Here is a 20,031-nt window from a genome sequence, read left to right on the forward strand (position 1 = left end):
ACTGGGAGGCAGGGACCAGGAGGCGGAGGCAGCAGCAGCAGCAGCAGCAGCAAGCACAGGAGGCAGCGAACAGGCGGCGGTTGCAGCAGAAGCATCCAAGACTGGGAGGCGACGACAGGGAGGCGAAGGCAGCAGCAGCAGCAACAGAGAGCGCTGGCAGGCGGCGGCCAGGCGTGGAGGCAGCAGCAGCTGCAGAAGCGAGTTCTGGGAGGCCACGACTAGGTGGCAGAAGCAGCAGCAGCAGCAGCAGCACCAACCAATGTGAGGCGGCGACCAGGAGGCGGGGGCAGCAGCAGTGAGCACTGGGAGGCCGCGACCATGAGGGAGAGGTAGTAGTAGCAGCAGTAGCAGCGAGCACTGGGAGGCAGGGACCAGGACGCAGAGGCAACAGCAGCAGCAGCAGCGAACAAGGGGAGGCGGCGTCCAGGCGGCGGAGCAATTAGCAGCAGCAGCAGTGACCACTGGGGGCAGCAACCAGGAGGCAGAGGGAGCAGCAGCGGTTGCAGCGAGCACGGGGAAACGAGGACCAGGAAGCGGACGCAGCAGCAGCAGCAGCAGCAGCAGCAGCTAACACCGGGAGTTGGTGAACAGGCGGCGGAGGCAGCAGCAGCAGCAGCACCGACCACTGGGGGTGGCAACAAGGAGGTGGAGGTAGTAGCAGCAGCAGCACCGACCACTGGGGGTCGTGACGAGGAGGCGGAGGCAGCTGATGCAGCATCAGCGAGCAGCAGGCAGTAGGCACCAGGAGGTGGAGGCAGCAGCAGCAGAAGAAGAAGCGACCAATGGGTGGCGCGGAACAGGAGTCTGAGGCAGCGGCAACAGAAACACCGACGACTGGGATTCGGCGACTGGGAGGCCAAGGCAGCAGCAGCAGCAGCCGCGAGCCCTTGGAGGCGGAGACCAGGCGGCGGAGGCAGCAGCAGGAGAAGCACCGACGTCTGGGATGCGGTGACCAGGGACCTAAGGCAGCAGCAGCAGCAGCAGCAACGAGCTCTGGGAAGCGGAGACCGGGTGGCTGAGGCAGCAGCAGCAGAAGCACCAATGACTGGGATGTGCCGACTGGGAGGCTGAGGTAGCAGCAGCAGCAGCAGCGAGCACTGGTTGGCGGCGAGCAGGCGGATCAGGCAGCAGCAGCAGAAGGACTGACGACTTGGGAGGCACGACCGGGAAGCTGAGGTAGCAGCAGCGGCAGCAGCGAGCACTGGAAGGCGGGGACCAGGCGACGGAGGCAGCAGCAGCAGAAGCACCAACGACTCGGAGGTGGTGAACAGGAGACACAGGCAGCAGCAGCAGTAGCATCGAGCAGGGTGATGCGGGGACCAGGAGGCAGAGGCAGCAGCTTCAGCAGGAGCAGCAGCGGCGAGCCCTGGGGGGTGGAGAATAGATGGCTGAGGAAGCAGCAGCACATGCACTGAACACTGGCGACCGGCGGGCGGAGGCATCAGCAGCAGCAGCAGCAGCATCGAGCCCTGGCAGGCGGAGTCCAGGTGCCTGAGGCAGCAGCAGCAGATGCACTGACTACTGGGATGCAGCGACCGGGAGGCCGAGGCAGCATCAGCAGCTGTAGCGAGCACTAGGAGGCGGCGACCACGGGCGGAGGCAGCAGCAACAGACGCACAGACGACTGCGGTGCGGCGACCGGGAGGCCGAGGCAGCAGCAGGAGCAGCATCAAGCCTTGGAGGCAGAGACCAGGTAGCTGAGGCAGCAGCAGCACATGCACCGACGACTGGGATGCGGCTACCGCGAGGACAAGGCAGCAGCAGCAGCGAGCACTGGGAGGCTAAGACCAGGTGGCTGAGGCAGCAGCAGCACATGCACCGGTGACTTGGAAGTGGCTACTGGGAGGCCAATGCAGCAGCAGCAGCATAAGTGAGTCCTGGGAGGCGGAGACCAGGTGGCTGAGGGAGCAGCAGTAGAAGCACCAATGACTGGGATGCTGCGTCCGGGAGGCCGAGGCAGCAGCATCAGCAGCAGTGAGCACTAGAAGGCGAGGACCAGACGATGGAGGCAGCAGCAGCAGGCCCACCACAACTCGGAGGCGGCGAAAAGAAGCTGAGGCAGCAGCAGCAGTAGCTTCGAGCAGGATGATGCGGGGAACAGGAGGCGGAGTCAGCAGCATTAGCAGGACCAGCCGCGGCGAGTCGTGGGGGGCGGAGAATAGACGGCTGAAGCAGCAGAAGCAGATGCACCGAACACTGGGATCGGCGACCCGGAGGCCGAGGCAGCAGAATCAGCGGCAGTGAGCACTAGAAGGCGGCAACCAGGCGACGGAGGCAGCAGCAGCAGAAGCACCAACTACTGGGATGCGGCGACGGGGAGGCCGAGGCAGCAGCAGCAGCAGCATTGAGCCCTGGGAGGCGGAGACCAGGTGGGTGAGGCAGCAGCAGAAGCACCGGCGAATGGGATGCAGCAACCGGGAGGCCGAGGCAGCAGCAGCAGCAGCATCAAGCCCTGGGAGGCGGACACCACGTGGCTGAGGCAGCAGCAGCAGATGCACCGACTTCTGGGATGCGGCGACCGGGAGGCCGAGGCAGCAGAAGCAGCAGCAACCAGCCCTGGGAGACAGAGACCAGGTGGCTGAAGCAGCAGCAGCAGATGCACCGAGGATTGCGATGTGGCGACCAGGAGGCTGAGGCAGCATCAGCAGCAGCAGCGAGCACTAGGAGGCGGCGATCAGGCGCCGGAGGCAGCAGCAGCAGACGCACCGACGACTGGGCTGCGGCGGCCGGGAGGCCGAGGCAGCAGCAGCAGCAGCAGCAGCATCAAGTCCTGGGAGGCAGAGACCAGGTAGTTGAGGCAGCAGCAGCACATGCACCGAAGACTGGGATGTGGCGACCGGGAGGCCGAGGCAGCAGCAGCAGCAGCAGCAGCAGAAGCGAGCAGTTAGAGGCGGAGACCAGGTGGCTGATGCAGCAGCAGCACAATCTCCGACGACTGGGAGGCGGAAACCACGAGGTGGAGGCAGTAACAGCAGCAGCAACGAGCCCTGGGAGGCGGAGACCAGGTGGCTGAGGCAGCATCCGCGGAAGCACCGACGACTGGCAGGCGCGACCAGGAGGCGGAAGCTGGGGCAGCAGCAGTAGCGAGCCCTGGGATACAGAGACCAGGTGGCTGAGGCAGTAGCAGCATATGCACCGACGACAGGGATGCGGCGACAGGGTGGCCGAGGCTGCAGCAGCAGCAGAAGCACCGACGACTGGGATTCGGCGTCCAGGAGGTGGAGGCAGCAGCAACAGCGTGCCCTGAGAGGTGGAGACCAGGTCGCTGAGGCAGCAGCAGATGCACCGACGACTGGGATGCGGCGACCGGAAGGCCGAGGAAGAGGCAGCAGCAGCGAGCCCTAGGAGGCGGAGACCAGGTGGGTGAGGCAGTAGCAGCATCCGACGACTGGGATGTGGCGACCGGGAGGCCTAGGCCGCTGCAGCAGCAGCAGCATCGAGCCCTGGGAGGCGGAGACCAGGTGGCTGAGGCAGCAGCAGCAGAAGCACCGACAACTGAGAGGGGGCGACCATGAGGCCGAGGCAGCAGCAGCAGCAGCAGCAGCGAGCTGTGGGAGGCGGAGACCAGGTGGCTGAGGCAGCAGCAGCAGAAGCACCAACGACTGTGAGTCAACGAAAAGGAGGCAGAGGCAGCAGCAGCAGCCGCAGCGAGCCCAGGGAGGCGGAGACCTGGTGGCTGAGGCGGCAGCAGCAGCAGATGCACCGATGACTGGGATGCGGCGACCGGGCGGCGGAGGCAGCAGCAGCAGCAGCAGCAGCAGCGAGCACTAGGAGGAGTAGACCACGTGGCTGAGGGAGCAGCAGTAGAAGCACGGATGACTGGGATGTGGAGTCCAGGAGGCCGAGGCAGCAGCAGTAGCAGCTGTGAGCCCTGGGAGGCGGAGTCCTGGTGGCTGAGGCAGCAGCAGTAGATGTACCGAAGACACGGATGTGGCGACTGGGAGGCCGAGGCAGCAGCGTCAGCGGCAGCATGCACTAGATGGCGACAACCAGGTGACGGAGGCAACAGCAGCAGAAGCACGGACTACTGGAATGCGGCGACCGGGTGGACGAGGCAGCAGCAGTAGCAGCTGCGAGCCCTGGGAGACGGAGTCCTGGTGGCTGAGGCAGCAGCAGTAGATCTACCAACGACACGGATGCGGCGACCGGGAGGCCGAGGCAGCAGCAGCAGCAGCAAGCCCTGGGAGGTGGAGACCTGGTGGCTGAGGCAGCAGCAGCAGCAGATGCACCGATGACTGGGATGCGGCGACCGGGAGGCCACGGCAGCAGCAGCAGCGAGCACTAGGAGGCGTAGACCAGGTGGCTGAGGCAGTAGCAGTAGATGCACCGACGACTGGATGGCGGGCACCAGGAGGCGGAGATAGCAGCAGCAGCAGCAGCGAGCACTGGGAGGCAAAGACCAGTTGGGTGAGGTAGCAGCAGCAGATGCACCGACGACTGGGATGCAGTGACCGGGAGGCTGAGGCAGCAGCAGCAGCTGCATCGAGCCCTGGGAGGCGGAGACCAGGTGGGTGAGGCAGCAGCAGCAGAAGCACCGACGACTGGGATGCGGCGACCGGGAGGCCGAGGCAGCAGCAGCAGCGAGAATTGGGAACCGGTGACCTGGCGGCTGAGGCAGCAGCAGCAGATCCACCGACGTCTGGGATGCGGCGACCTGGAGGCCGAGGCAGCAGCAACAGCGAGCCCTGGGAGATGGAGACGAGGTGGCTGAGGCAGCATCAGAAGATGCACCGACGAATGGGATGCGGTGACCGGGAGGCCGAGGCAGCAGCATCAGGGGCAGAGAGCACTAGAAGGCGGCAACCAGGCAACAAGGCAGCAGCAGCAGGAGCAGCAGCATCGAGTCGTGGGAGGCGGAGACCAGGTGGCTGAGGCAGCAGCAGCAGAAGCATCGACGTCTGGGATGCGGCCACCGGGAGTCCAAGGCAGCAGCAGCAGCTGGAGCGAGCTCCGGGAGACAGAGACCAGCGGGCTGAGGCAGCCGCAGGAGATGCACCGACGATTGGGATGCGGCGAACGGGAGGCCGATGCAGCAGCAGAAGCAGCTTGCGGCCCCTGGAAGGCGGAGACCAGGTGGCTGAGGCAATATCAGAAGAAGCACCAATGACTGGGATGCAGCGTCCGGGAGGCCGAGGCAGCAGCAGTAGGTGCACCGACGACTGGGATGCGGCGACCAGGAAGCGGAGGCAGCAGCAGCAGCTGCAGCGAGCCCTGGGAGGCGGACAGTAGGTGGTTGAGACAGCAGCAGCATATGCACTGACGTCTGGGATGTGGCGACTGGGATGCCGAGGCAGCAGCATCAGCAGCAGCAAGACCTGGGAGGCGGAGACCAGGTGGCTCAGGCAGCAGCAGCAGAAGCACCGACTTCTGGGATGCGGCGACCGAGAGGCTGAGGCAGCAGCAGCAGCGATCCCTTGGAGGTGGAGACCAGGTGGGTGAGGCAGCAGCAGCAAATGCGCCGACGACTGAGAGGCGGCGACCGGGAGGCCGAGGCAGCAGCAGCAGGAGCATCGAGCCCTGGGAGGCCGAGACAAGGTGGGTGAGGCAGCAGCAGCAGATGCACCGACGACTGTGATACAGCAACCGGGAGGCCGAGGCAGCAGGAGCTGCTGAATCGAGGCCTGGGAGGCGGAGACCAGGTGGCTGAAGCAGCAGCAGCAGATGCACTGATGACTGGGATGCGGCGACCAGGAGGCTGAAGCAGCAGCAGCAGCAGCTGCGAGCCCTGGGAAGCGGAGACGAGGTGGATGAGGCAGAAGCAGCGGATGCACCAATGTCTGGGATGCAGCGAACGGCAGACGATGCAGCAGCATCAGCAGCAGCGAGCCTTGGGAGGTGGAGACTAGGTGGCTGAGGTAGCATTAGCAGAAGCACCAACGACTGGGATGCGGCGACTGGGAGGCCGAGGCAGCAGCAGCGAGTGGAGGAGGCGGAGACCAGTTGGCAGAGGCAGCAGCAGCAGAAGCACCTACAACTGGGATGCGGCGACCGGGAGGCCGAATCACCAGCAGCAGCAGTAGCAGTGAGCCCTGGAAGGCGGAGACGAGGCGGCTCAGGCAGCAGCCGCAGAAGCACCGACTTCTGGGATGCGGCGACCGAGAGGCCGATGCAGCAGCAGCAGCGAGCCCTCAAAGGTGGAGACTAGGTGGCTGAGGCGGCAGCAGCAGATGCACCAACGACTGGGATGGGGCGACCGGGAGACTGAGACAGCAGCTTCAGCAGCAGCAAGCACTAGGAGGCGTAGACCAGGTGGCAGAGACAGCAGCAGCAGCAGCACCGTCGACTGTAGGAGGAAACAAGGAGGTGGAGGCAGCAGCAGGAGCGAGGCCTGGGAGGCGGACACCAGGTGCCTGAGGAAGCAGCGGCAGAAGCACTGACGACTGGGAGGCGGCGACCGGGAGTCGGAGGCTACAGCAGCAGCTTGCCCTGGGTGGCGGAGAGCAGGTGGCTGAGGCAGCAGCAGCAGATGCACCGACGACTTGGAAGCGGGGACCGGGAGGCCGAGGCAGCAGCAGCTGCAGCAGTGACCACTAGGCGGCAGAGACCAGGTGACTGAGACAGCAGCAGCATAAGCACCTACGAATAGGAGGCGGCGACCTGGAACCGGAGGCAGCAGCAGCAGCGAGCCCTGGGAGGCGGAGACCAGGTGGCTGAGGCAGCAGCAGTAGAAGCACCGACGACTGGGAGGCGGTGACCAGGAGGCGGAGGCAGCAACAGCAGCAGCAGCAGCAGCCGCGGGCCCTGGGAGGCGGAGACCAGGAGGCGGAGGCAGCAGCAGCTGCAGCAGCGGGCCCTGGGAGGTGGAGACCAGGTGGCTGAGGCAGCAGCAGTAGATGCCACGACGACTGGGATACGGCGACAGGGAGGCCGAGGCAGTAGCAGCAGCGAACACTATGAGGCGTAGACGGGTGGCTGAGGCAGCAGCAGAGGAAGCACCGACAACTGGGATGTGGCGACCGGGAGGCCGAGGCAGCATCAGAAGCAGCGAGCACTAGGAAGCTGCGAATAGGCCGCAGAGGCAGCAGCAGAGAAGCACCGACGGCTAGGATGCGGCGACCTGGATGCCGAGGCGGCAGCAGCAGCAACCGCGAGCCATGGGTAGTGGAGCCCAGGTGGCTGAGGCAGCAGCAGCAGCAGCAGCGAGACCTGGGAGGCGGAGACCAGGAGGCGGAGGCAGCTACAGCAGCATCAGCGAGCTCCAATAGGCCGAGACCATGTGGGTGAGGTAGCAGCAGCAGATGCCCCAACGTTTGGGATGTGGCGACATGGACACAGAGGCAGCAGCAGCAGCAGGAGCAAGCTCAGGAAGGTGGAGACCAGGTGGCTGAGGCAGCAGCAGCAGATGCACAGACGAATGGGATGTCGCTACCGGGATGTCGAGGCAGCTGCAGCAGCAGCAGCGAGCACTAGGAGGCGTAGACCATGTGGCTGAGGCAGCAGCAGCAGAAGCACCGACGAATGGGATGCATTGACCGGGAGGCTGAGGCAGCAGCAGCAGATGCAACGACGACTGGGAGGCGGTGAACAGGAGTCGGAGGCAGCAGCAACAGCAGCATCGAGCCCTGGGAAGCGTAGAATAGGTGGGTGAGGCAGCAGCAGCAGATGCACCGACGACTGGGATGCGGCGACTGGGAGGCTGAGGCAGCTGCAGCAGCAGCATCGAGCCATGGGAAAGTGAGACAAGGTGGCTGAGGCTGCAGAGGCTGATGCACCGACTGGCATGCGGCGACCGGGAGGCCGAAGCAGCTGCAGTAGAAGCAGCGGGCCCTGGGAGGCGGAGACCATGTGACTGAGGCAGCAGTAGCAGAAGCGGTGATGACCGGGAGGCGGCGACCAGGAGGCAGAGGCAGGAGCAGCAGCAGCAGAGTGCCCTGGGAGGCGGAGACCACGTGGCTGAGGCAGCAGCAGCAGATGCACCGACGGCTGGGATGCGACGACCTGAAGGCCGAGGCAGCAAGAGCAGCAACTGCGAGCCCTGGGAGGTGAAGACCAGGTGGCTGAGACAGCAGCAGCAGATGCACCGACGGCTGGGATGCGGTGACCGGGAGACCGATGCTGCAGCAGCAGCGAGCCCTGGGAGTCGGAGACTAGGTGGCTGAGGCAGTAGCAGCAGATGCACCAACGACTGGGATGCGGCGACTGGGAGGCCGAGGAAGCAGCACCAGCATCAGCGAGCACTAGGAGCCGTAGACCAGGTTACTGAGGAAGCAGCACCAGAAGCAGTGACGACCGGGAGGCGGAGACCATGAGGCTGAGACAGGAGCAGCAGCAGCAGAGAGCCCTGGGAGGCGGAGACCACGTGGCTGATGCATCAGCGGCCGATGCACCGACGACTGGGATGCGGCGACCGGGAGGACGAGGCAGCAGCAGCAGCGATCCCTTGGAGGTGGAGACCAGGTGCCTGAGACAGCAACAGCAGATGCACCAACGACTGGGATGGGGCAACCGGGAGACTGAGACAGCAGCTTCAGCAGCAGCAAGCACTAGGAGGCGTAGACCAGATGGCTGAGGCAGCAGCAGCAGCAGCACCGTCGACAGGGAGGAGGAAACAAGGAGGTGGAGGCAGCAGCAGCAGCGAGGCCTGGGAGGTGGAGACCAGGTGGCTGAGGCAGCAGCAGCAGAAGCTCCGACGACTGAGAGGCAGTGACCAGGAGGTGGAGGCAGTAGCAGCAGCAGCAGCAGCAGCCCTGGGAGGCGGAGACCAGGTGGCTGAGGCAGCAGCAGCAGATGCCACGACGACTGGGATACGGCGACAGGGAGGCCGAGGCAGCAGCAGCAGCAGCAGCGAACACTATGAGGCGTAGACCAGGTGGCTGAGGCAGCAGCAGAGGAAGCACCGACGACTGGGATGCGGCGACCGGGGTGCTGAGGCAGCAGCAGCAGCAGCGAGCCCTGCGAGGCGGAAACCGGGAGGCGGAGGCAGCAGCAGCAGTAGCAGCAAGCCCTGGGAGGCGGAGACAAGGTGGTAGAGACAGCAGCAGCAGAAGCACCGACTTCTGGGATGGGGCCACTGCGAGGCCAAGGCAACAGCATCAGCAGCAGCTAGCACTGGGAGGTGGGGACCAGGTGGCTGAGGAAGCAGCAGCAGATGCACCGACGACTGGGGTGCGGCGACCAGGAGGCCGAGGCAGCAGCAGCAGCAGCTGCAAGGTGCCCTGGGAGGCAGAGACCAGGTGTCTGAGGCAGCAGCAGCAGAAGCACTGACCTCTGGGATGTGGCGACAGGGAGGCCGAGGCAGCATCAGAAGCAGCGAGCACTAGGAAGCTGCGACCAGGCCGCAGAGGCAGCAGCAGAGAAGCACCGACGGCTAGGATACGGCGACCTGGAGGCCGAGGCGGCAGCAGCAGCAACAGTGAGACCTGGGAGGCGGAGACCAGGAGGCGGAGGCAGCAACAGCAGCATCAGCGAGCCCTGGGAGGCGGAGACCGTGTTGCCGAGGCAGCAGCAGCAGAAGCACCACCTTCTGGGATGCGGGGACCAGGATGCTGAGGCAGTAGCATTGGTCTCAGCGAGCCCTAGGAGGCGGAGACCGGGTGGCTAAGGCAGTAGCTGCAGATGCACGGACAAATGGGAGGCGGCGACCGGGAGGTCGAGGCAGCAGCAGCAGCAGCAGTGAGCCCTGGGAGGCGGAGACCACATGGCTGAGGCAGCAGCACCAGAAAAACCGACTTCTGGGATGCGGCGACCGGGAGGTCGAGGTAGCAACAGCAGGAGCAGCGAGCCCCAATAGGCGGAGACCATGTGGGTGAGGTAGCAGCAGCAGATGCACCAACGTTTGGGATGTGGCTACATGGTCGCAGAGGCAGCAGCAGGAGCAGGAGAGTGCCCTGGAAGGTGGAGACCAGGTGGCTGAGGCAGCAGTAGCAGAAGCTGCGACTTCTGGGATGCGGCGACTGGGAGGCCGAGGCAGCAGCAGCAGCAGCAGCAGCGAGCCCTGTATGGCGGAGTCCAGGTGGCTGAGACAGCAGCAACAGGTGCACGGACGAATGGGATGCGGCTACCGGGAGGTCGAGGCAGCAGCAGCAGCAGCAGCGAGCACTAGACGACGGAGATCAGGTGGCTGAGACAGCAGCAGCAGAAGCACCTACTTCTGGGATGCGGCGACCAGGTGGAGGCAGCAGCAGCAGTAGCAGCGAGCCCTGGCCGGCGGAGACCAGGTGGCTGAGGCAGCAGCAACAGATGCACCGACTACTGGGATCCAGCGACTGGGAGGCCAAGGCGGCAGCAGCAGCAGCAGGGAGCCCCGGGAGGTGAAGGCCAGGTGGCTGAGGCAGCAGCAGCAGAAACACTGACGATTGGGATGCAGTAACCGGGAGGCTGAGGCAGCAGCAACTGCAGCATCGAGCCCTGGGAGGCGAAGACCTGGTGGGTGAGGCAGGAGCAGCAGATGCACCAACAACTGGGATGAGGCGACCGACCGGGAGGCTGAGGCAGCAGCAGCAGCAGCAGCATTGAGCCCTGGGAGGCGGAGACCAGGTGGCTGATTCACCAGCAGCAGATGCACCAACGTCTGGGATGCGGCGACTGGGAGGCTGAGGCAAAACAGCAGCTGCAACAGCGAGCCCTGGGAGGCGGAGACCAGGTGGCTGAGGCAGCAGCAGCAGGTGCCATGACGACTGGGATGCGGCGACCAGGAGCCCGAGGCAGCAGCAGCAGCAGGAGTGAGCACTAGGAGGTGTAGACCAGGTGGCTGAGGCAGCAGCAGCAGAAGCACCAATGTTTGGGATGCGGCGACCGGGAGCCCGAAGCAGCAGCAGCAGTAGCAGCGATCCCTAGGAGGTGGAGACCAGGTGGCTGAGGAAGCAGCAGCAGAAGCACTGACTTCTGGGATGCGGCGACCGGAAGGCCGAGGCAGCAGCAGCAGCGAGCCCTCGGAGGCAGAGACCAGTTGGCAGAGGCGGCAGCAGCACAAGCACCAACTTCTCGGATGCGGCGACCGGGTGGCCGAGGCAGGTGAATCTGCTGCAGCGAGCTCTGGGAGGTGGAGACCAGGTGGCTGAGGCAGCAGCAGCAGAAGCACCGACGAATGGAATGTAGTGACCGGGAGGCTTGAGGCAGCAGCAGTAGATGCACCGACGACTGGGATGCGGCGACCGGGAGGCTGAGGCAGCTGCAGCAGCAGCATCGATCCCTGGGAGATGGAGACAAGGTGGCTGAGGCAGTAACAACAGGTGCACCGACCACCGGGATGTGGCTTTCAGGAGGCTGAGGCAGCAGCAGCACCAGCATCAAACCCTGGGAGGCGGAGATCAAGTGGCTGAGGCAGCAGCAGCAGAAGCTCCTACGACTGGAATGCGGCGATTGGGAGGCCGAGGAAGCAGCACCAGCATCAGCGAGCACTAGGAGCCATAGATCAGGTCGCTGAGGCAGCAGCAGCAGAAGCACAGACGACTGGGATGCGGCGACCGGGAAGCCGAGGCAGCAGCAGCAGCAGCAGCAGCGAGCCCTGGGAGGTGGAGACGTGGTGGCCGAGGCAGCAGCAGCAGCAGCAGTGAGCCCTGGGAGGCGGAAACCATGAGGCGAAGGCAGCCGCAGCAGCAGCAGCGACGACTTGGATGTGGCAACCGGCAGGTCGAGGGAGCAGCAGCGGTAGCAGCGAGCCTTGGGAGGTGTAGACCAGGAGGCGGAGGAAGCAGCAGCAGCAGCATCGAGCCCTGGGACGCGGAGACCAGATGGCTGAGGCAGCAGCTGCAGAAGCACCGACTTCTGGGATGTGGCGACCAGGAGGCCAAAACAACAGCATCAGCAGCAGTGTGCCCTGCGAGGCGGGGACCAGGTGGCTGAGGCAGCTGCAGCAGATGCACCTACGACTGGGTTGCGGCGACCGGGAGGCCGAAGGAGCAGCAGCAGCAGCAGCAGCAGCAGCAGCAGCAGCTAGCCCTCGGAGGCAGAGACCAGGTGGCTGAGGCAGCAGCAGCAGAAGCACCGACTTCTCAGATGCGGCGACCGGGTGGCCGAGGCAGCAGCAACAGCAGCAGCACTGAGCCGTATGAAGCTGTGACCAGGGCGCGGAGGCAGCAGCTGCAGAAGCAACGACGACTGGGATGCGGCGACCGGGAGGCTGAGGCGGCAGCAGCAGCAGCAGCGAGCCCTGGGAGGTGGAGACCAGGTGGCTGTAGCAGCAGCAGCAGATGCACTGGGAGGCGGAGACCAGGTGGCTGAGGCAGCAGCAGCAGAAGCACTGACGACTAGGAGGCGGCGACCAGGAGGGGGAGGCAGCAGCAGTTGCAGCAGCGAGTCCTCAGACACAGAGACCAGGTGGCTGAGGCAGCAGCAGAAGCACCGACGACTGGGAGGCGGCAACCGGGATGCGGAGGCAGCAGCAGCAGCAGTAGCGAGCCCTATGAGGTGGAGACCAGGTGGCTTAGGCAGCAGCAATAGATGCACTGACAATTGGGATGCGGCGACCGGGAGACCGAGATAGCATCAGCAGCAGCGTCGTGCCCTGGGAGGCGGAAACTAGGAGGCTGAGTCAACCACAGCAGAAGCACCGACGACTGGGAAGTGGCGACCAGGAGGTGGAGGCAGCAGCAGCAGGAGCAGCGAGCACTAGGTTTCGGTGATCAGGTGAGTTAGGCAGCGGAAGCAGCAGCAGCAGCAGCGAGCACTAGGGTTCTTAGGTCAGGTGAATGAGGAAGCAGCAGCAGAAGCAGCGACGACTGGGAGGTGGCGACCGGGAGCCCGAGGCAGCAGCAGCAGCAGCAGCAGCAGCGAGCCATGGGAGGCGGAGACCAGGTGGCTGAGGCAGCAGCAGCAGATGCACCGATGACTGGTATGCGGAACCTGTAGGGCGAGACAGCAGCAGCTGCAGCAGTGAGCCCTTGGTGGCGGAGAGCAGGTGGCTGGGCAGCAGCAGCAGTTGCATCGACGACTGGGATGCAGCGAGCGGGAGGCCGAGGCAACAGCATCAGCAGCATCGAGCCCTGGGGGTTGGAGCCCATGTGGCTGAGGCAGCAGCAGCAGATGCACCGACGACTAAGATGCGGCTACCGGGATGCTGAAGAGGCAGCAGCAGCAGCAGCGGGCAGTGGGAGGCGGAGACCAGGTGGCTCAGCCAGCAGCAGAAGTACCGACGAATGGGATGCAGTGACAGGGAGGCTGAGGCAGCAGCAAGATATGCACCGACGACTGTGAGGCGGCGACCAGGAGGCGGAGGTAGCAGCAGCAGCAGCATCGAGCCCTGGGAGGCGGAGACCAGTTGGCTTAGGCAGCAGCAGCAGATGCACCGACGACTGGGAGGCGGCGTCCAGGTGACGGAGGCAGCAGCAGCAGCAGCATCGAGCCCTGGGAGGCGGAGACCAGGTGGCTGAGGCAGCTGCAGCAGATGCACTGACGACTGCAGTGCGGCGACTGGGAGACTGAGGCAGCAGCATCAACAGCAGCGAGCCCTGGGAGGCGGAGACAAGGTGGCTGATGCAGAAGCAGCAGATGCACCGACGTCTAAGATGTGGCGGCCGAGGTAGCAGCAGCACCAGCAGCGAGCCCTGGAGGCTTAGACCACATGGCTGAGGCAGCAGCAGCAGAAGCACCGATTTCTGGGATGCGGCGACCAGTAGGCCGAGGCAGCAGCAGCAGTAGCAGTGAGCCCTGGGAGGCGGAAGCCAGGTGGCTGATGCTGCAGCAGCAGATGCACCAACAATTGGGATGTGGCGACTGGGATGTCGAGGCAGCAGCAGCAGCGAGCACTAGGAAGCTGCGACCAGGCCGCGGATGCAGGAGCAGCAGAAGCACCGAGGACTGGGATGCGGCGACCAGAAGGCTGAGGCAGCAGCAGCATCGAGACCTGGGGGTCGGATACCAGGTGGCTGAGGCAGCAGCAGTAGATGCACCGACGACTGGGATGCGGCGACCGGGAGGCCGAGGCAGCAGCATCAGCAGCAGCGAGTCCTGGGAGGTGGAGACCAGGTGGCTGAGGCAGCAGCAGCAGATGCACTGACGACTGGGATGCGGCGACAGGGATCATGAGGCGGCGGCAGCAGCAGCAGCAGCAGCAGCAGCGAGCTCTGGGAGGTGGAGACCAGGTGGCTGAGACAGCAGCAGCAGCAGAAGCACCGTCTTCTGGGATGCGGCGACCGGGAGGCCGAGGCAGCAGCAACAGTGAGCCCTGGGAGGCGAAGACCACGTGGTGAGGCAGCAGCAGCAGATGCATCAACGACTGAAATGCGGCGACCGGGGGGGCCAAGGCAGAAGCAGCAGCAACGAGCACTAGGAGGTGTAGATCAGGTGGCTGAGGTAGCAGCAGCAGAAGCACCGACGACTGGGAGGCGGCGACCAAGAGGCAGAGGCAGCAGCAGCAGCAGCATCGAGCCCTGGGAGGCGGAGACCAGGTTGCTGAGGCAGCAGCAGCAGATGCACCGACAACTGGGATGTGGCGACCGGGACGCCGAGGCAGCAGCAGCAGCAGCAGCGAGCTCTGGGAGGTGGAGACCAGGTGGCTGAGGCAGCAGCAACAGAAGCACCGACTTCTGAGATGCGGCGACCGGTAGGCCGAGGCTGCAGCAGCAGTAGCAGTGAGCCCCGGAAGGCGGAGACCAGGTGGCTGAGGCAGCAGCAGCAGAAGCACCGACTTCTGGGATGCGGCGACTGGGAGACTGAGGCAGCAGCATCAACAGCAGCGAGCCCTGGGAGGTGGAGACCAGGTGGCTGATGCAGCAGCAGCAGATGCACCGACGTCTAAGATGCGGCGACCAGGAGGCCGAGGTAGCAGCAGCACCAGCAGTGAGACCTGAAGGCTTAGACCACGTGGCTGAGGCAGCAGCAGCAGAAGCACCGACTTCTGGGATGCGGCGACCGGGAGGCCGAGGCAGCAGCAGCAGTAGCAGTGAGCCCTGGGAGGCGGAGTCCAGGTGGCTGAGGCTGCAGCAGCAGATGCACCAACAATTGGGATGCGGCGACTGGGATGTCGAGGCAGCAGCAGCAGCGAGCACTAGGAAGCTGCGACCAGGCCACGGATGCAGGAGCAGCAGAAGCACCGAGGACTGGGATGCGGCGACCAGAAGGCTGAGGCAGCAGCACCATCGAGACCTGGGGGTCGGATACCAGGTGGCTGAGGCAGCAGCAGTAGATGCACCGACGACTGGGATGCGGCGACCGGGAGGCCGAGGCAACAGCAACAGTAGCAGCGAGCACTAGGAGGCGGAGACCAGGTGGCTGAGGCAGCAGCAGGAGAAGCACCGACGACTGGGAGGCGGCGACCAGGGTGCGGAGGCAGCAGCAACAGCGAGCCCTGGGAGGCGGAGACCAGGAGGGAGAGGCAGCAGCAGCAGATGCACTGACGACTGGGATGCGGCGACTGGAAGGCCGAGGCAGCAGCAGCAGCGAGCACTAGGAGGCGTACACCAGGTGGCTGAGGCAGCAGCAGCAGAAGCACCGGCGTCTGGGATGCGGCGGCCAGGAGGCGGAGGCAGCTGCAGCAGCAGCAGCGAGCCGAGGGAGGCGGAGGCCAGGTGGCTGAGGCAGCAGCAGCAGAAGCACCGACGTTTGCGAGGTGGCGTCCAGGAGACGGAGGCAGCAGCAGCGGCAGGAGCGAGCCTTGGGAGGCGGAGACAGGGTGGCTGTGGCAGCAGCAGCAGAAGCACCAACGACTGGGATCCGGCGACCAGGAGGCGTAGGCAGCAGCAGCAGCAGCAGCTGCAGCGAGGACTAGGAGGCGGAGACCAGGATGCGGAGGCAGCAGCAGCAGCAGCAGCGAGCTCTGTGAGGCGGAGACCAGGTGACTGAGGCAGCAGCAGCAGAAGCATTGATGACTGGGAGGCGGCGACCAGGAGGCGGATGCTACAGCAGCGGCAGCAGCAATGAGCCCTGGGAGGCGGAGACCACGTGGCTGAGGCAGCAGCAGCAGCAGATGCACCGACGCCTCTGATGCGGCGACCTGGAGGCCGAGGCAGCAGCAGCAGCAGCGAGCCCTGGGATGCGGAGACCAGGTGGCTGAGGCAGCAGCTCCAGGAGCAGCGAGCCCTGGGAGGCGGAGACCAGTAGGCGTAGGCAGCAGCAGCTGCAGCGAGCCCTGGGAGGCGGAGACCAGGTGGCTGAGGCGGCAGAAGCAGTAGCACCGACGACTGGGAGGCGGCGACCAGGAGGCGGAGGCAGCAGCAGCAGTAGCAGCGTGCACCGTGACGCGGGGACCAGGAGGCGGTGGCCGCAGCAGCAGGAGCAGCAGCAGCGAGCACCGGGAGGTGGCGGCCAGGCGGCGGAGCCGGCGGTGGCGGCGGTGGTTAGCTCCCGGAGTCTCCCGGCGGCGGCGGCGGCGAAGACCGGATGGCGGGCAGCAGTGACTGCGTGCAGACGGGCGAAAATACGACAGGAACGGTTGCGGCTTTTCCAGTTCGGTGATACACCCTGAGTGTAGCCCAGGCAGCGTCAGTTCTCGATTATGATCTGAGGGGATCCAATCCTCGAATGAAATGCATCAGACACTTGTTGCCGACCGCAACTCCGTATTCTGCCTGTTTACATATCTCTGTATTTGAAACACATTCCTATAACAGTTTCTTTCTCGCTTTAGTATATATGGTGAAATACATGGTATGTAATGACTTTTCTATTAGAAGCGGCTTGTTTCGTACGCGGACAGAACTTTAGGAGAATTTCTAAAGTATGACGATTTCTAGAAGTTCTTACTCTGTAGAGGATATTTTTCAATTCCCTGTAAAAACTGGTAGAGCTTGTAGGGGGCAGTTAGTGGTTAAAGTTTCAAATTCTGAATTTGGCAGGGTTGAAATACAGGGAGTGAAAGGCTATTTACAATTTGTACAGAAACCAAATGGCAGGTATAAGAGTCGAGGGGCATGAAAGGGAAGCAGTGGTTGGGAACGGAGTGAGACATGGTTGTAGTCTCTCCCCGATGTTATTGAATCTGTATATTGAGCAAGCAGTGAAGGAAACAAAAGAAAAATTCGGAGTAGGTATTAAAATCCATGGAGAAGAAATAAAAACGTTGAGGTTCGCCGATGACATTGTAATTCTGTCAGAGACAGCAAAGGTCTTGGAAGACCAGTTGAACGGAATGGATAGTGTCTTGAAAGGAGGATATAAGATGAACATCAACTAAAGCAAAACGAGGATAATGGAAAGTAGTCGAATTAATTCAGGTGATGCTGAGGGAATTAGATTAAGAAATGAGACACTCAAAGTAGTAAATGAGTTTTGCTATTTGGGGAGCAAAATAACTGATGATGGTCGTAGTAGAGAGGATATAAAATGTAGACTGGCTATGGCAGGGAAAGCGTTTCTGAAGAAGAGAAATTTGTTAACATCGAGTATAAATTTAAGTGTCAGGAAGTCGTTTCTGAGAGTATTTGTATGGAGTGTAGCCATGTATGGAAGTGAAACATGGACGATAAATAGTTTGGACAAGAAGAGAATAGAAGCTTTCGAAATGTGGTGCTACAGAAGAATGCTGAAGATTAGTTGGGCAGATCACATAACTAATCAGGAGGTATTGAATAGGATTGGGCAGAAGAGAAGTTTGTGGCACAACTTGACTGGAAGAAGGGATCGGTTGGTAGGACATGTTCTGAGGCATCAAGGGATCACCAGTTTAGTATTGGAGGGCAGCGTGGCGGGTAAAAATTGTAGAGGGAGACCAAGAGATGAATACAGTAAGCAGATTCAGCAGGATGTTGGTTGCATTAGGTACTGGGAGATGAGGAAGCTTGCACAGGATAGAGTAGCATGCAGAGCTGCATCAAACCAGTCTCAGGACTGAAGACCACAACAACAACAACAAGGAACCCATGTCCAGAAAAGTGCCGTTTGGTCATAAAATATGCTTTAAGATTAGATCACTTTCAAACCACCCGCTTCACGGTACGGCACGTAATGGTTGAGCTGCGCAACGCATGTAACGAGAACGCTCTACGGATCACCTCAGTATATCACGTACGGCGGCGGGCGCAGACGAGGCATGGATGAGGATTGCGTTTTTGCCTGTTCCGAGTGACAGTTGCGGTACACGCATACACGTGCTTTGCGTTTGAAGAAAGCATGTATTCTACGAATTATATCTCTCGCTTGCTTGCATAGAATTTGTCGGTTACCACCAACATCAGCGATGACAACTTGCAACATATTAAACGAAAGCGCACTATGTAATTCGCTGCGATCATATTTAATTTTCGAAATGGCTACAACATTCACAGCAGAGCGCTCAGAACACTACTCGGCGCTCATTGGCTGTCGGAGAATGTGTTACGTATGTGCGCTGTTCACCCCTAAACTCAACCGCTGTCGTTCGTGACTCCAACTACAGGAACTAGGAAGGTTGACTGCGATCTTCCACGGACGCGCACTAGGGTTTGTGGAGTGTGCGTATGAAAGAATTCGTCGCAGATACGCCTTGGTCGCTCCTGTAGAATACACGGGTCAGAACTCATGTTTCCATTGCGTATGTTGTGTGAAGTGAGAGATTTGAAAGTGATCCGATTTTCAAACTTATTTTACATCCGAACGGTACATTCCCGGACATGGGTTCCTTATTAAAACAGTATCTGCTATAATGGAAATGATCGTATGACATTGTTGGCCGGGACGCCCCATTCGGAGGACTTCGGCCGCCATATTGCAAATCCTTTTTAGATGACGCCACATCGACGACTTACGAGTCAATGATGATGGACACACAACACCCAGTCCCCTGTCGGGAATCGAACCCAGACCCGTTGCGTGGTAGGCGGTTACGCTACCGCTACGCTACCGAGGCCTGCTAAGGTCTATGTGAAACCTCTGTATGCTTGTAATAGGAATTGTGAAATACCTTGTGTATTGGTAAACATCTGCAATTTTATTCCTTGTAAGCCTTTTGGTACGAAAGTCTGAGTCACGTACACTGCCTGGAATACGGTAGCCAAAGAAGAGCGAAAAAACACAAGATGTTGTCAATAAATGTTCTAATCTTCAAGCGTTTAGTTTTATTTCTTGTAGGAGTCTGCTGTTGCACGACTTCCAAATTTCTGGATCACAGTGGTTGTAGTTCAAGGGAGAAAGCGGCCATTGTTCCGTAATTGATTAATTAGCAGCGCACACTGTAAGAGGAAGGAAGAGCCGCTACGAGCTTCCCTCATTACCCGCCTTCCCGTCACTCCAAATTATCCACTTTTCGCCACTACAAACATCTTCTTCATCGGTGTTGAGCTCCCGTGGACACACGAGTCACTTGTTTAACACACCATAACGAAAGGAGAACCTACCTTACGTGATGAGTTAGTGCAACATTTAATGTTTCGATACACTTTTTGCACTGCTTTCGTGACGACAACCAATTCATCTCATACAGCATTTCGGCAGATGTAGTGAAAAACCACGTAGAAGAACCGTTAGAATGTTGGTTTTCCACATTAATTTTTAAGTAACTTCACAGTAATGGTTAACTGTAGAGACGGCTGCACAGCCTGGAACTCTACCCCTTTTTCGTTTTTGTATTAACTCCATTTCCCCATTTTAATCTATATATGTCTCACTATTGTCATTTTTCACCCCCCCAAGCCAATCTGATGATGTCCCAAATGCGCGGAACGCTTCATTTCCTGTAAATAAAAAAGGTTTTCCAACCGAGATTGTCGTACTTCAATAAAATTACAGTATTGTTATACTGGCACATGTTACATAACAAGTGTCAACTTGATCCGAGGAATAATTCTGTTGATACGGCTTTGTAAGGCAGACGTGCTGTGTCTGTCCTTCAAATGGAAAAAGTGCAACTCCGTTCTTGCAGAAATTTATTTTGTTTCTAGCTGTTTGTTGACAGCGGAAATTCGTCAAAAAACGGTGAACGTTTAAGATGAGTTTCATCGTTCGTTTCCGACATTACGAAATGAGCGACTGATCTCAACTATGGCCACAGTTCTCTCGAAGACAATGCGCGTCTATGCACGGGTCACGCAATTCCCGTAAATCACGAGTTGGTGACTTGTGGGCGCGAAATTGACATCCGATAGCGTTCTTGATGTATTCCATCGGGTTCAGATCAGGCGGATCTGGTGGCCATGACATCGACGTGGGCTCACGACCGTGCTCCTGGAATCACTGTAGTAC

General features: G+C 61.4%; 2 protein-coding genes across 2 annotated transcripts; one reads left to right on the plus strand and one right to left on the minus strand.

Moving 5' to 3' along the window:
• Nucleotides 1-218: 218 nt before the first annotated feature.
• On the minus strand, nt 219-1,670 carry LOC126471351 (uncharacterized). The gene has a single exon (XM_050099472.1). The coding sequence runs from the start codon at nt 1,668-1,670 to the stop codon at nt 219-221; it is 1,452 nt and encodes a 483-aa protein (XP_049955429.1).
• Nucleotides 1,671-8,245: 6,575 nt separating this feature from the next.
• LOC126471352 (spidroin-2-like) lies at nt 8,246-10,064 on the plus strand. Its single transcript, XM_050099473.1, has 5 exons — nt 8,246-8,397; nt 8,453-8,749; nt 8,829-9,175; nt 9,225-9,502; nt 9,801-10,064. The coding sequence occupies exons 1-5, from the start codon at nt 8,246-8,248 to the stop codon at nt 10,062-10,064; spliced, it is 1,338 nt and encodes a 445-aa protein (XP_049955430.1).
• The last annotated feature ends 9,967 nt before the right edge of the window (nt 10,065-20,031 follow it).

Source organism: Schistocerca serialis, chromosome 3, assembly GCF_023864345.2.
Source record: "Schistocerca serialis cubense isolate TAMUIC-IGC-003099 chromosome 3, iqSchSeri2.2, whole genome shotgun sequence".
Taxonomy (NCBI): domain Eukaryota; kingdom Metazoa; phylum Arthropoda; class Insecta; order Orthoptera; family Acrididae; genus Schistocerca; species Schistocerca serialis.

What these genes read in the sequence shown, in the direction of transcription:
- LOC126471352 (XM_050099473.1), top strand. Translation starts at nt 8,246, where the DNA reads ATGAGGCTGAGACAGGAGCAGCAGCAGCAGAGAGCCCTGGGAGGCGGA. An exon ending in CTGGGAGGCAGAGACCAGGT is followed by an intron (nt 9,176 to 9,224) that starts GTCTGAGGCAGC and finishes ATGTGGCGACAG; the next exon opens with GGAGGCCGAGGCAGCATCAG. An exon ending in ATGCTGAGGCAGTAGCATTG is followed by an intron (nt 9,503 to 9,800) that starts GTCTCAGCGAGC and finishes ACATGGTCGCAG; the next exon opens with AGGCAGCAGCAGGAGCAGGA.
- LOC126471351 (XM_050099472.1), bottom strand. Translation starts at nt 1,670, where the DNA reads ATGCTGCTCCTGCTGCTGCCTCGGCCTCCCGGTCGCCGCACCGCAGTC.